Source organism: Caloenas nicobarica, chromosome 2, assembly GCF_036013445.1.
Source record: "Caloenas nicobarica isolate bCalNic1 chromosome 2, bCalNic1.hap1, whole genome shotgun sequence".
Lineage (NCBI taxonomy): Eukaryota > Metazoa > Chordata > Aves > Columbiformes > Columbidae > Caloenas > Caloenas nicobarica.
The window spans coordinates 92,012,505-92,028,454 of record NC_088246.1 but is presented as its reverse complement, the minus strand read 5'-3'; the positions used below and the strand labels follow the sequence as shown (position 1 = coordinate 92,028,454).

Here is a 15,950-nt window from a genome sequence, read left to right as displayed (position 1 = left end):
AAACATGCAGTTAGTTGTTTATTTTTATACAATTACTTGCAATCATTAATACATAAAAGTTAAGGAATTTTTAAACATAATTTTAGATGTTGCTGATCATTTTTGGCTATTGCATGAAGGCAAACTGTAATTCTAATAGCTGGTTGTTGCTGTCTTTTTTTTTTCTTTTTTTTTTTTTTTTTAGAGTAGTGAGCAATAATCTGATGATAGCCAGTGAGAGAGGCACTGGATAAGGTGCTGCAGGTACCTGATGAGGATATGGGTTCCTTTTTTTCCAAGTGCTTTTGAATTCATTTTCTGTTTGGGAGAAAGCAAAATGTGGTATGATTATGCAAGCGTCACTGACTGATGTTAAGACATCCCTGCTGGTTGTTGTTATGTCTCTTGGCATTTTTCCTATTTGTTTGATTTTGGAGAGCAGTGGTTTCCTACGCTTCAAAATAATTGCTTTGGCTTTGTGTACAATGTTATTCCCCAGTAATTTTTAAACAGGTTGTCTGAGGTTCACTATCCACTTTCCTGATTATACTGCCATCACTTTTCTTTTCAATGGAACCTGAGCACCCAGGTCAGAGGAGTGAGCACGTTCCATCCTTCTTGACATTTACTCTCCTATTTAATGAACTCTTATAAAAAGTGTATCTTTCCATCTTATTTTGCACTGTAATTGTGATCATTTTCTCTCTGTGCGTCTCTCCCTTTGCCCACAATAAGTTTTGGACTCTTCAGCCATTCTCAACCAAAATGAAGAGTGGCAGAAAGCCTAAAGAAGAAATATGACAATTATTTAGTATTAATCTGGTATCATGATAGTTATAAAACCGTGCTGAAACATTTAATTACAAAACAGACTAGTACAGCCTAAGGCAGACTGAGTGGCTAATATAGTAATGGCTCAATATGGTCTCTGAAAGTCATAAATGGGATGTAAGTTAACATAAACAGATGGCAATATGTGAAAATTATCACATAGCAGAAGAAGGAACAGAGAAAAAATATTAGAGATGGAAAGCATAACTTTTCTCTTGATTAATCAAATTAATACAACACAGATACTATCTTTCTCTTCGCAGCACATCAGGCTGTCGCATCAGTTTGAAGATTTAGTCCTTCAGGACGAAAGATTTGAGATCTGTGCTGAGGTTGTCTTGGGACTAGTCTGCTTTCGGCTGAAGGTAAGGCAGCTGAGACCTCCTATGTCTTCTGTCATGTTTTATAGCAACAGAATAACCTGCAATGTGTTAAAACTTAATCACATGCTTAAGAGAAATTAAAGCATATTAGGATATGGAAATTTACAGTCAGGAAAAACAAATGGTCTTAGTCTACACAGTCATACACAATTACTGTTATATTATATGTTTCATGGGCTTTGATGAAGATGATTATTTTAGTATATTTTCCTAGACATTTACATATGACGTGTGTGTGTGTGTGTGTGTGTTTCTTGTCAACTTAATTTTACATGTGTGTATATTTAATACACAATTATATATCTATTTATATGTATCATTGCTATTATGGATGAAGACTAGAATAGTAAACATTTTTAAAATTTTCTTTCAAGAATACTTTTTCATTTATAGAATTCTACAGTCAGACTGGGCAAACTGGAGCACAATCTGAGTAAGAACAGGTTGCATAGGAGGCCACATTTCCAGCTGCCCTTGGCCCTGGTGTGTTTTTTGCTGAACATGATCCTTTTGCCCCTCTTGGCCTTTCATTCCCCAAAATCTCTGTAAGTGCCAAACTCCTTGACATAGAGACCTCCCCCAACAGGAACTAGAGAACCCACTCTGTACTCAGGGCATAAGGAGTTGGGAGGATTCACTTGTTTCATCAGACATTACAAGGGGATCAGTGTGTTGTTTTGGGTAAAGAACTCATTTAACACAGGAGCTTGCAACTAAAGCCTCTGTGAAGGGCTGGATTGTGACACTGAATCTGAACACCCAGTAATAATGATAATAATAATAATAATAATAATAATAATAATGGTTCACATGATACCTAAATCAGCTTTTAGCTTTTCTAAAGGCTCACAAGCACATCTTGGCTCCTCTTGGGTAGTGTGGTATCACTGCTTCTCACAAATTCTTTTCAGTCATGCAGTTGCCCCAGTTACCTGAGTTTGATGCAATTGGCTGAAGACTTAATGAATCTTTAGCAATAAGGTAACGGTGAATTTCTCTGGAATGTGAAAATAGATTTGTTTGAATTTATGTTGTTTAAAATGAAAGGAAAAAATGGTCTGTTGCAAGGGATCAGATAGATTATAGAATGTGGATTTTTTCCAGTAAGTGGGAACATGAATGGAATTTCTTTCCTAACAAGAACTTTTTAAAGATTTTGAGGAATATGTTCTCTGGATTTTATTGCTCAAAAAAACCCACGTTAGCTGTAGCCCGCCCGCTCACATGGAACAAGCAAACACTAGTTTTGCAGATCCAGAGACAGCTGTTAGTCAGTGCTCTACTTTAAAGGAACAGCCTTGGTGAAATAGAGCATAGCAACACAGGAATTGTCACTTTTGATCAGACCAGTGGTTCATCTATGTCTGTTCTCCTGTCCCTGATGATCCAGAGGAAGAAATCGGTTCTACAGGGAAAGACGGTTTTACAATAGGAGGTAAATACTGGACATCTAGCTAAGAAACTTTTGTTTAAGTTGTAGAATAAAGATGTGATTCTGCTGAAAACCAACGTTGAACAGCAGTGTTTTCATCATTTGTCTTCCCTGTCCAAAAAAAAAGAAAACAAAACTAAGAAGCTTTTAAATGAAGAACATTTTTTAGTTATTTTTTCAGCTTTATTTGCTTTTTAAATCATTATTTCAAAAATCTTCCTGTGATTTCTGTATTAAAATGCATCTTAGAAGTAGGATACTTGTAACTTCTTTGTAGTTGCAGAAGGACTGAGAGACAGAGGACTTGAACTGTAATGCTGCACAGCTGTAAAAGTATGAAGTATTTTTCCTTCCTTAGTTCTTGAGAAATACTTTTTTACTTTTATACTTACCAGTAACTTCTAAATTTTTGCCTTTCTCACTGTTGAGCATATAGACTAATAATAACGACTTTCATATTTTAACTATTTCATCAAATGTATCATGCCAAAGGGTTAATTTTTGGCCTCCTTGTCATGTCTGCAGATGAATACAAGTCAAGCAAGTCACTTCTCCAGGGGGTGAGAATTCTGTCTGGTTGGAGCTGACAGACTCAATCAGAGCTGGCTGCTGCTTCTCAGAGCTCTGGGAGAGGATTAGTCACTTCTAACTTCAGTTTGATGTGACACCCAAGTGTCACAGCAGCCCCTACATGGAGCTGTGAGAGTAGAACAGAAGACAGATACATAAATCTTTCTCGTCCCTCCCATCCCCCCGAGCCAAAGTCATTAACTTAACATCATATAACCCCTTTATTGCCTGAAAGTTAGTGCTGTGCATTTCATATTAAAGGCAAGGATCATCATTTGAATGATGGATTGCCTTTGATAAGAAAGCATATCAGATATGCATATCATTGTCACCAGACTGACCCATAATGGCTGGGGACTTGCAAACCACCACAGTTGGCCCTTTTCTTAGGAGCATTCAAGTTGCACAAATACCTCCTAGAAAAGAAAGGCTAAGCCATAATTTTCAGGCTCTCATCCAAATTCCCTGAAAACTTGTGTTAAGTCAGAATGGTGTTGACTGGGGTTCAGCTCTAATTCTAGTATGATCCAAAAAAGCATGATAATAACACAGACATTCTCAGTGCCAATAGGATACTGTATTTTCCTGATGCTTTGTTTTTATATGGAAAAGCCTAAGCAGGCAAGTCTCAACTGCACATATTTCTGATATCGATGTTTTCGAAAAGCCCGGTGCTGCTGCAGTAACACAGTAAACCGCTGCTGGACAGATTCATCCATTTGCAACTGTTTTACTACGGACAGCGTTCTATAAGGGATCTCTTCTTTCCTTGTTTTATTCTAAGCAATTTACTTCTGTTTTTGAAAATCTGATGACAGCCTTTGTTTGATTCTCAAATGCTGATGGACTCAAACTAGGAAAACCATTGATTCAGCATGAGCTGAACCTGCAAAAGACACAGTACTCCTCCTGCAGTCCTGTTTCTTTTGAGGGTTGATACTAAAAGCATACGGCTGTTCCAAGGGAAATCTTCACATTCACTATTTGAGCACAAGGAGAATGAAGGACACAAGAAGGAGATAAAATTCAATACTGCATGAGTGTAAAGTCCCTTTGACCTTCTGTGAGATATTTAACATTTCTGTCTTTGTTTCCTGGAGTGCAGAAGACTCTTTACTTCCAGTGGGAGGGTCAGTTTACCATGTTTCTAAAATTTCTTGAAAAACTCACTCTGTAGGCTTCTGTGGTGAACACTTCCTACAGAAGGGGTTCTACTGGTAGTATGAAACTTACTTATGCCAGGGATACATTACCTTCACTATTTCTTTACTAAGGGTAAGATTTCCATCTTCATATTCAAAAGACTCTCTCACAGCAGCCATGCTCAAGTGAAGACTGGAGGGTTTTTCTTACAAATGTTGGTATAGTTCATTGCAAACTTTCCTCCTATGTTAGTTTTATTTAATCTAAGAAAAGTTTAATGAAATGGATACAATAACGAATGTTTCTACATGAAGCTACATAGCTCACATCCTTACGTCACAAAAAAGCAGTTGGCTATCACAAATGCCCCAGTGTGAACACTGCTTCGAAACTCCAGTTAATCCATGAGTCTCCTTGTGGCTGAAAAATTTTCTCTTGCGCCCTCATCTTTTTGTAATCCTTTGATGCCAGAGCACTGGGAGATGCAAAACTGGTTACATGTTACTAGTGGTACTTGGGCTTGGCTGCTTGGTGCGATTTATATATTCCAAACTCGCTTCTGGAATTCATCACCATATCCATTGAATTACAATGATTTCAGGGCTCAAATGAACTAAATAAGGAGCTTCTTAAAAGCATAAATGAGGCCAAGAAGATTCATCTGGTCCCGTGCCACCTGCGAGAGAAGTTTGTGCTACGTTTTGCTATTTGTTCCCGGACCGTGGAATCCACCCATGTCAAGTTTGCGTGGCAGCACATCTCACAGCTGGCAACTGATCTTCTGAAAGCATGGGAGCAAAACCACCACCAGTAGGACCAGCAGTGAAGTAGCAGTGGGGAGGAGGAAATTAACTGGCTTTTTCTGTGTTACCAAGCTTTATTTTAGGGGCAGGCAGGAAAGTGAAATTATGTAGGAAATAAATACAAAACCTGTTCTTACCTAGCCCGGCTGAAGTCGCAAAACCCTTGCCAGGAAGTTGTGTTGTAACCTTAATCATTCCTTCTCTGTACTGTACTCTTTCTCTTCCCTGTTTCCAAGACACAAATAGGCATGGGAGCTTGAGCTGTCAGTTGTTACTACTTTGTAAGCAAGAGCTTTTATTGAACCAGGCAATGGAAATGGAAGGGCTAGTGCTCCCTCCGCTAACCTCTAGCACAGCCACTCCTTTCTTCACAGATGAAACCGTGTTGTAACCAATTAATTTAACATTACTGTGACTTCAGAAAGAATCCAAGTTGGGAGAAGTTCAGCAACTGGGTGCTAACACTGTTCAGGTCCTACTCAAACAGGCACACATGGCTGTTGTTGTCATGATTTGGGGCACTATCATGTCATGACACACTTGCTGCAGTCATTTTATATGCGAAGTTAGGACTTCAAGACTTCCTTCATGACACAGTCAGACTGGGGGGAGAGAGCACTAAACGAACTCCAACTGGCCTTACGGCAGGTTCTCTGCTTCCTTCTAAAGGGTTTGCTTTTAAAACAGCCATTTTGTCAAATTTCAGCAAATAGTTGGTTTTCACTCTGATGGTTCCTAATGAGGCCTCTTATAAGCTCCTTCTTAAGAGTTTTGTCAAAAGCCATGTGCTACCTGGTATTCCATATTTTAGCCAAGTTATTATAAGCTTTGATTACTTGAAAAAAGCCTGTAAGCTATGTTCTGTGAAACAGAGTTGTGATTTCTTTTCAGGGCTACCATTCTGCTTACTTCATTGTGTAATAAATCTTTTACAAAAGATGCTAAGAAAAAAGGTTGGAAAAATGTTACTCGTTGCTTCTCAAATTATCTAACAAACAAGAAAACAAATTACAATATAACCAGAAATTAAGAGAACCCCAAAATATGCTGTGGTGGCCCCATCAGTGCTTTTCTTCCATTAACAGTGAAGCATGGTATATGAAAACATTGGAAAATATTTAACCTTCAGAGAAAGTCAAATTATACGTACATGACACAAACCATTGATATGTCATCCTGTGAAAGGCAGGTGTAGTAAAGAGGTGAAAAGAAAGTCAGGAACAGTGTTTGACTTTAATAAGTACTTCTGCCATTTTGGAAGCGTAATTTCCAAACAGTTATTTCTCCGTAAAGAAGAACAAAATAAATAGGTACTCCAATAAAAAATAATCTGTAGGAATCATTTCTACATTTGCATTTATTTTCCTTTTCCCCTTTTAGGGGTTATATTAACTTCTACAGCATCTTGAACAACTTGCACAATTATTCAACTTTCTTCCTCCCTCTCTTACAAGTATACCGCCTACATCTGGAAAGTTGCATGTAGACCATGAAACATGGACCTGGAAGGTGGATTTGGCACATAGTCTGCTCCTACCCCCTGTCTCTCCAGAAGGGATTAAAGCAGCTGACTATGGACCAGGTGCATTTTTCTGGTAATTCCTAATCACCTCACTTGTGCACTGCAAACTGGGGAAGGATTAGCATTAGTGTGTGTTCAATTGTTACATAAGAGATGTGCATGAACCCAGACACTTAGGAAAAACGGACCAAGCTCTGCATTTCCAGCAGGTCAAGCTATGTGACTAGAGGAGGTGGTGGCATTCTGCCCTTCTGTAAGACTAGCCAGGGGCTATGCTATCCACCCAAATGGAAAAGCTGATCACTGTTTCTTTAAGGAACTGATCTCACAGGCAACAGATGAGGCAAGGGATGACAAATTACTACGGTAAAACAAGTAGAATCATGGAATGTACTGAGATGGAAGGGACCCACAAGGATCATCGAGTCCAACTCCTACGTGTATATATATATATATATATATATATATAAAACTCCATTTTTATATATATATATACATGTGTATAATAGATACACAAATAATAATACAGTTATATTCAAGCAGGTGAGTGAGCAATTCCTCAAGGCACTACTCTCAGCTACATTATCAGAAATTTTGACAGCAACATTCCGTTTATCAGAATTAATATGAAATTAGGCTATTCTGCAGTAGCACAATGCAATAGGTTGGTAGACTGAAGAGAGCTGAAAATGCTGGCAGTTGTTCACTTTCTTTGTTACTAGTATTTCTAAAGCAACATTATTCAGTTCTCATGACTTGGGAAACAATGTTCATCCACTGCATATATGGTCCACCCTGATACAAGCTTACAGCTTTTACATCATGAAAACGCTAGAATCTAGGAGCCACAGAAGAATTATGCCTTCTCTATGAGACAGACCAGTATTTTAGATGTGAAATATATAAGCAGGTCTGTCCAGGGTGGGGAAAAAAATAAATAAATAAAATTTTAAAAAAAAACCAGTTTCTGATCAAAGCTATCCTAGAGTAAATGCAGGGTAATTTCCTTGAAAGGAAATGGAGTTGCTTTGGGTTTATGAGACCATAATTGAAATTAAGAACAGACTAATAAGTATTAGAAAAGAAATGCATAAGTTAAGGCAATACAGAAATCTGAAGTTCACGATTCTAGTTTTTATGAAATTCTGGATGATTTTAATATGTTATTAGTGAAGGTCACCTTAGTATTTAGTCTCTCACGCTCTCTTTTCCCCACGTGATAATTCATTCATAGAGTAGTAATGTTAGGTTATCTGAAAATAAAATCTGGGCTATGTAATGAAGTCAAGAACAAAAGTGTTGAAAAGAACATTTCTGAAAGAAGAACGCAGCTGCTGTTTCTGTTCTGTAGCTTTGCAACATGTCTGTAAGTGAGAAATACTGTATTTATGAATAGTTAATATGTGAACCTGGATTTATTGTGCCTTGTGTGTAAAAGCTAATACAGTCTGTGCCGATTAATACTGTTTGATGTTAAAAATAATTACAAAAAGTGAGAATTGTACTTTAGTAGACTATCCACATCTCAAGGCAGACAATGCAGCTACTAGAGATGGAGGAAAAAGTAACTTTTCAGTAACCATACATATTTTTTTTAAGTAGCAGAGTGCTAGTACAATACTTACATTCTTAATAATGACAGATTATTAATATATTTTGTTACTGATGGTGAAATATTGAAAATATATGGATTTATGAAAGTATTGCTAATATATAATACTCTGAACTGCATTATAATTATTTAACAGCTAATTTTCTCTTGCCTTTACATACAAGATTCTGCTCATGGTTGTTGTTTGTTGTTGTTGTCTCCTGTAAGGATACCACATTTGGTGAGTAGTACTCACATTGCAGTTGTCTTACAACAGCAGTCTATACCTTGAGAAATGTGTAAACTCGAATTGCTTAAATACAGGAGTAAACGAGAAATGAAAGTGAGAATTCTGAAGACCAGGGTGGTAGGGGCAGATTTAATAATAAGAAGAATATCTACTTAGCATATTTATAGGCTGGATGCCCTAGATGGAAAAATAATCAGACTTTAGTGCCTTTTTATTACAATCTGTGAGCTGTCATGTTGCTTTAAAGTCTGTATCCAAAGACTTTTAAACAGACATGTTGGTTTTAATTGGCAGCCTAAATAAATGGAAACAAACCTATGACTATTGTCTGTCTTTGCTATTAACCAAGCTTTTTCCATTTTATTCATGCAGATGCACTGTAAGGGGTCCAACTTTACCTCTTGGGTCATGTCAGTATCCTGCTTTTCACCTTCAGTGATTTTTTCTCAGTTTGTTCTTCCAACAAATTACTTTGCAAATGAGAGTTCTTGTGGGAAGATTCCTCCTCAGCAACACAAGTCTGAAAAATGCCTGGCCATAACAGGGGTCAATGCCCACCCTTGAGTAAAGTTCTGCACAGCCCTGCAGCTGGATCTGCCACTGGAACCAGCTGCCCAGCTCCAGCCTTGGTTTGCAGCTCAGGTGCCCTCAGGCAGGACAAGGCAGGGTCCAGTTTCGTCAGCCCTGCCCGGCTGCAGCCGATGTTCCCGAGGGGACCTCGAGCTGCAGGCGCCTTCACTCTCTGCCCCTGTCCCACCCCAGGGAAATCAGGTGAGCACGACTCAGGGGAAACTCCACGGCAGCAGCGTTACAAGCTATAAATGTTTGCCCAATTGGGTCTTAGATGACACCTTGCATAGCAGTACAGACAATTTAATATGCTGTCTGCACTAATGGTATAACAAGCTTGATGTCTAACAAAAACCTGACAGTAACTGTTAAGAAATGTTTCTCATGGGAAATTAGAAGCTCGCCCACACGGAAGTGACTGTGTTAATACCAGAGGTGTAACTGCAGTGCAGCGTGCTAATTTGCATCTAGGTTGGTGCGCTAATTTGAACGTGCGTTGGTGTGATCCAGCCAGGGACTCCACGACCAGGTTTAGCTCATAGGAGACATCCCCCTGGGCCACCATCTTCTGCCCTTATTCATCTCGTCCCTCTGCCAGAGAGTCCAGCTGCTGAGACCTTGAGCAGAGCAGCTCTCCCAAGAAGGCCCGTTGAGCAGCTGCTGTTCCCACGGATGTTGGCCGGCATCAGGTTTTTGTCCTGCCGCGGTGGCTGTGGTACAGTACGGCAGCTTCTCCGAAGTGCGTGCAGGCCTGACGGGCGACGAGAACCCACCCGGGCAAGCAACGGCGTGCCGAAAAATCGCCACACGCTCTTGGCCCAGGAGGCGAGAGCCCGGGGCCGCCGCCGGGGGAGCCGGGACCGGGAACCTGCGGCGGGGTCGGCGGGCCTCAGCCGCCCCGCACGCACCGCGCCCCGGGGCGGGGCGGAGCCAGCCCGCCTCCCAAGGCACGGACCCCGCGCCTATTGGAGGGCGTGCGCCTGGGGCGCAGCCAATAGGGAGCAGGAAGGCCCGCGTGCGGGCCTCGCCCGCCCTCTCGCTCTCCGTCCCTTCGGGAGAGAGGCCCGGTAAGCCCGAGCGGACGACGTCAGCGCATAGACCCCTTCCCGCTTCCGCTCGGCCCCCTCTCCCGATCTCTGATTGGCTGCGCCTCCTAGAACCCTGTTATCTGATTGGAGAGCGGGAGGGGGGGTGGGGCTTGGGGGTAGAGCGGGCGCGGGATCCGCAGAGGCGGCTGGCAGCGCTGCCCGTTGCCGGTGGGTGCGCGCGCGCGGCGGGCGGACAGAAGCGGAGGGGGCGGGCGGTTGTGCGGCGGCCGCGCTGCGGGACCCCCCTCTGCCCCTTCCCGCGCGGGTGCCTCGCTCCCCCTGCCCGCCTCCCCCCCGCTCTGCCCTCGCCTCCGCTGCAGGCGCCGAGCGGCGCGCGCCGGGCCCCGGCCGTTGGAGACGGTTGGCGGCCGTTGCGCTCCCTCCCCCTCAGGCATGAGGGCCCTCGCTGTGCTCCCTCGGCCGAGCCCACTCGCGCGGCCCGCCCAGCCCCAGCCGATTCCGCGGTGGGGGGTGTCTGGTGCGGAGGGGCCAAGGCCGCTGGGGAGCCCTCAGGGCTGGAGTCTCGGCTTCCCCTCCCCCGGTGTGGTGGCGGGGTTGAGCCGCTCGGAGCTGTGCCGGTGAGGGCTCCTGGGCTGACGGGCCCTGCCCGGGCTTCCTGCCGGCCGCACGGTGCCGGCCTGTGCATGCTCTACAGCGGCGGGGTAGCTGGCCTGAGTCCCTTCTGGCCTTGCCGACCGCGAACTGGCGTTCCCCACGTTTTGGATATGTATATATGTACATGTGTGAATGTAATGACATGCCGCACGTGGCTTGTCAGGTAGTTACTTACCCCTTGTTTTGCTGACGCTGAACACTTGAATGCCAGAAATCCATTATTGTCGATGTGTTGATAACCCCCCAATTTTAGACACTTATATGAAAATATGATGCCCACAACATCTAGGAATAGTTTTGACTGCCGCGGAAGGACTGATGGTCCACGTAGGCATTTGACTGTCTCTTGGGGAAAATAGTAAGACTATGAGGACAACTAATACAAATTAAATAGGGAGAGAATATGATATTAGAAGATACTTAAGAGGAAAAATCAAACTGAAATTTTAAACTAGCTACTACTGTTCACTTATGACCTTCCCTCAGGGCTGTGAAGATGATTATCTCTTTAGGAAGTGCTGGTGAACTTGAGATTTTATATTCTGAATGATGTAAGTCTATAGAAATATTTCATGGGAGCAAATTCCTGCTACTAAACTTTTCCTGAATATTGCTTTTACATTTCATGAGATGGTTTTGGTTCAACAGTTACAAAAAAGTTATGTGCACAGTGCAATATTTATTTAGTAAGTTGTTTAGTAGTTGTTTAGAGAAAAGAAAAGGCTGTGACCCTTCATCTTCTGTTCACATGTTGCTCAGCTGTAGATGGAATATGGTGCTAATTTGCACCTCAGTCAGTAAGTGCAAGTTAAACTCATGGTGCAAATGTTGAAAATAATTTTTCAGAGGAAGTTTTGTTTTTGTTTTTTTCTTTTTAATTGACTTCCCACATAAAGGCACTGAATTTGCATGTAGAAAATATTTTGACTTTTCTAAACAGCTCTACAAAGTTGGGCTGAAGTTCAAAAAAAATCCAAACCAAAATAATTTATCTCCTTATTGTTTATTGTGTGTGTAACCCCTCCTGCCATAATCATGTTGTGCTCTCTGTTGTCTAACACAGATGAAAGACTTTTTGAAAGTAAACAGAGAGGACCCCCACCCCATGCCCCGCATTTCTTCAGCTCTGTCTCCCCAGTCGTGTATGTTCGTTACACCTGTACCTTAATCTGCACTCATACGTAGTCTGTCGCTGATTCAGAAGAAGATTGCAAGTTGACTCGTGCTCTGTTGGGAGGAGTGCAGAATATATGGACCTCCACTTTAACAGTCTTTGTTTTAAATGTTTTCTGACTGAAACATCCTGGTACACATTGAAGTTTAAAAAAGAGAAATTAGAATTTGATATATTTCTATCATATCATGTATTAGACGTATGTCCCTTATGGACAGAAGATTGGAATTACTGCAAACCCTGTTGAGGCAGGGGTAGGTTTCTCATAATTTTGCTTGTGCCTGTGTCTCTTCTGAAATCATGAATTCTGGACATTACCAGAAATATCTCTGCACATGATACATTGCAGAGAAAGACTTCTTTGAAAATACACCATAAAGATGAGCATATATTTTCAAGTCTAGCAAAATGCTCCTTCCTATCCAAATGCCATCTTTCCTGTTTCTTTAAGTAAAAATTCACTGAAGGAACTTAATTTCCTCTTTCTAAAATTGAGAAACAAGCATTGCTTTAAACATACTAGAGCTTTGTTTCTCTAAAATCCAAAATGAGGATATTTTACTACATTCTAAATGGAGTAAATAGTTTTGAACATTTGCTATGAATCTGTACATATTTTTTTAATCTGGAAATTTACTACATTCAGGTTTATTCATTCAATTTTTACCTCCCTTCAGAGACTTTGCTTGTACTTTATTAGCTTCATTGTTGCTACCATCACTGTAATAAATTTCATCATTCTGACATTGATGTGTAATCTGTCCTCCTCTGCACTCTGCTGTATTCTGTCAAAGAAGAGGGAAAGCACTGGTGATTTCATTTAACAAGGCCAAATTTTGTTTCGCCATCTGTTACCATTCTTTGCAGTCTATTTACCTTCCCAGGAGACCTCTAGTTAGCAGTAAACTCTCCCTCTCTTCTTTTTTTTTTCTTCTTCTTTTCTTTCTTTAAACAAGGAAGAAAAGAGAACCTCAGTCTAAATGGGTTTATACCTCAAAGCTGGTTGCTTTTTGCAAATGGTTGTGTCCAGACTAAGTAGCTTACAAGATGTACTGCTCTTTTCCTCTCAATGAAAATGATGCGTGTTTTCATGTATATGTATTTAGGAAGGGGGGAAAGCAGCCAAAACGAATAGCTTTGTAATGCATTTTATAACAGCAGGTATTTTATGTATGTTTCAGTGTCAGTGATGGAAACCCCCACCCACAGCACTGTGTGCCTGAGCGACTGGCAGAAAAGTTACTTTGCTATTACCTCTGGCACCTGCACGCCCGGACAGAAGGCAGATGAGTACCGTGCCAAAATCCTGTGTATTCAGTATGCATGGGCAAACTCCGAGATCTCTCAGGTCTGTGCTGCCAACCTATTTAAAAAATACGCAGAGAAATACGCTGCAATTATTGACTCTGACAACATAGAGACTGGCTTGAATAACTATGCTGAAAACATTTTGACTTTGGCAAAATGTCAGCAAAATGACAGTGACAAGTGGCAATCTGCCCTGACAACAGAGAATGTATTGGAACTGAAGTGTGTGCAAGAGAGGATGCAGGCTGGCAAAAATTTCCAGAGCTCTCAGCTGGCACCAACAGATGCCTGTGTACTTGCTGATCAAGGGGTCCGTCCCTCTGCCGCTCCAGGTCTTCCTAAACGCAGTGTCTTCAGCAGTGCTGGAGAGACTGAGCTCTGTGCTGGCCCAGCAAAAGGTGCAAGTCAAAGACCAGCTCTCCTTGAGCATCCCTCATCTTTCAAGTCTTCTCAAAGCACTTTGCCTTCTGTGACCAAAACATTGGATACACTTCCTGCCCCTTCAACCTCTGTAAACGAACAGGTTCGCACAGGTTTCCAGGCAACTCCGCTATTTGGAAGCAAAGAAGCGACAAGTAGTTCTCTGAAAATGTCAGGTAACTGTCATGATGGACAAAATTTGTCTCTTTCCAATCAGTCAACTATACCTGCATGGTCTGCAAGTTCTGGAAAAAGAAAAGCATTTTATGGTCTGGCTGATGAAGGCAGCACAGTGACTGCTAGCCTTGCTCTGTGCCAGGCTTCCACTAGTACTGAAACCAGTAGTTTTTCAGGGAATAGAAACAGAAATGAAGAGAGCAGCATTCCTGGTTTTAGAACTGCAAAAGAACAGCTATGGGTGGATCAGCAAAAGAAATCTCAAAACCTACCCCAGCGTGTACCAGTCTCATCATACGGAGGAGTAAAAAAATCGCTGGGCGCAGGCAGATCTCGGGGTCCCTTTGGCAAGTTTGTTCCTCCAGTTCCTAAACAAGATGGAAATGAAAATGGAGGAGCACAGTGTAAACCTCATGCAAGAGGGCAAACAGATCCATTGCTGCCTGTAGATGAACGACTGAAAAACATAGAACCAAAAATGGTTGAACTCATTATGCACGAGATCATGGACCACGGGCCTCCTGTCAACTGGGATGACATTGCTGGAGTTGAATTTGCTAAAGCTACTATAAAAGAAATAGTAGTCTGGCCTATGCTGAGGCCAGACATCTTCACTGGGTTACGTGGTCCTCCTAAGGGAATTCTTCTCTTTGGCCCCCCTGGGACAGGCAAGACTCTCATAGGCAAGTGCATCGCATGCCAGTCTGGAGCGACTTTTTTTAGCATCAGTGCCTCCTCTCTGACTTCCAAGTGGGTGGGTGAGGGGGAAAAGATGGTCCGTGCACTGTTCACTGTGGCACGGTGTCAACAACCAGCAGTGATTTTCATTGATGAAATCGATTCTCTGTTGTCTCAGCGTGGAGATGGGGAGCACGAGTCATCGAGAAGAATAAAAACTGAATTTCTGGTCCAGTTAGATGGGGCAACAACCTCCTCTGAAGATCGTATTCTGGTGGTTGGAGCAACAAATCGACCCCAAGAAATCGATGAAGCTGCCCGAAGGAGACTAGTGAAGAGACTGTACATTCCTCTTCCAGAAGCCTCAGCTAGGAAGCAGATTGTCACCCGTCTAATGTCAAAGGAGCACTGCTCTCTAAATGAAGAGGAAATTGAACTCATAGTTAAGAAATCAAATGGATTTTCTGGGGCAGACATGACACAGCTCTGTCGGGAAGCTTCTCTAGGCCCTATCCGCAGTCTTCAGTCCATGGACATTGCAACCATCATGCCAGACCAAGTACGGCCTATTGCTTTTCTGGACTTTGAGAGTGCCTTCAGAACTGTGCGGCCCAGCGTCTCCTCAAAGGACCTAGAGCTGTATGAAACCTGGAACCAGACATTTGGCTGTGGTAGATAATTGCATCCTAACTATTTCTCAGAAACATTCCTTTAGCACTGTCGTGTATTAAACCCATGATAATTTCAAGTGTCTGCACTTCTTTTTGCTTCTGTCTTTGAAATAAATCTTCTTATGTTATGCAGGCAGTTGTCAAGGCCCTGGCCTGAGGTTTTGCCAACTGAAAAGACCATGAGAAACTGCTGGTCATGATATGGGAAATTGCTAAACACAAGCAACAGAATGAGAAGCTGACAAAAATTACGAATAGCTGCCGTGAAAGATGGATGCATTTCACTGATTAAGGGGAAGATGGTCAAACCTCACATGTAGTTGAAAGGATTGGGGGGAATCTTGCAAGGCCCACTATGCTGTATCAGTAATATCATGCAAGGCTAAGGGGACCCAGGTCAGGTTATCAGAAATACCAGTTTTGGGTAGGGATGTAACAAAACTGCGACTGATGAGGAAAAGTAGTTAGGGGTGCGTTGTTTGGGAGGAGATGGGAACGGAGGAAGGAAAGGGTCAGGGTGGATGTGGGAAGAGCATGCATGGAAAAATAGAAGTGGGGGATAAAAGGGAATGGTCTCTTGTAACAGTGCAATTGTCTGAGCCCTGTGCCACATCACTGCAGTCTATCCCAGCTTGCTATTAAATACTTCTTCTGATGGATTTTCTGCTTGGCCTGGCCTTGTGTGCTGTATCTGCCTGTGTGGATGTGTGTTATCAGGAGGTCTGGGCATCTGCAGCTGGACAAG

General features: G+C 42.2%; 2 protein-coding genes across 2 annotated transcripts in view; both read left to right on the top strand.

Moving 5' to 3' along the window:
* The window catches only part of LOC135985154 (aromatic-L-amino-acid decarboxylase-like), a 45,287-nt gene extending 40,135 nt beyond the window's left edge, over nucleotides 1-5,152 (top strand). Inside the window, exons 12-13 of the mRNA XM_065628175.1 lie at nucleotides 1,074-1,175; nucleotides 4,940-5,152. Coding sequence (XP_065484247.1) covers nucleotides 1,074-1,175; nucleotides 4,940-5,152 — 315 coding nt within the window. The remainder of the gene's footprint in view (nucleotides 1-1,073; nucleotides 1,176-4,939) is intronic.
* Nucleotides 5,153-10,299: 5,147 nt separating this feature from the next.
* Nucleotides 10,300-15,242, top strand: FIGNL1 (fidgetin like 1). The gene is made up of 2 exons (XM_065629257.1): nucleotides 10,300-10,330; nucleotides 13,133-15,242. Exon 2 carries the CDS (start codon nucleotides 13,141-13,143, stop codon nucleotides 15,211-15,213), a length of 2,073 nt encoding a protein of 690 aa, XP_065485329.1. The 5' UTR covers nucleotides 10,300-10,330; nucleotides 13,133-13,140; the 3' UTR covers nucleotides 15,214-15,242.
* Nucleotides 15,243-15,950: the final 708 nt, after the last annotated feature.

What these genes read in the sequence shown, in the direction of transcription:
- FIGNL1 (XM_065629257.1), top strand. Translation starts at nt 13,141, where the DNA reads ATGGAAACCCCCACCCACAGCACTGTGTGCCTGAGCGACTGGCAGAAA.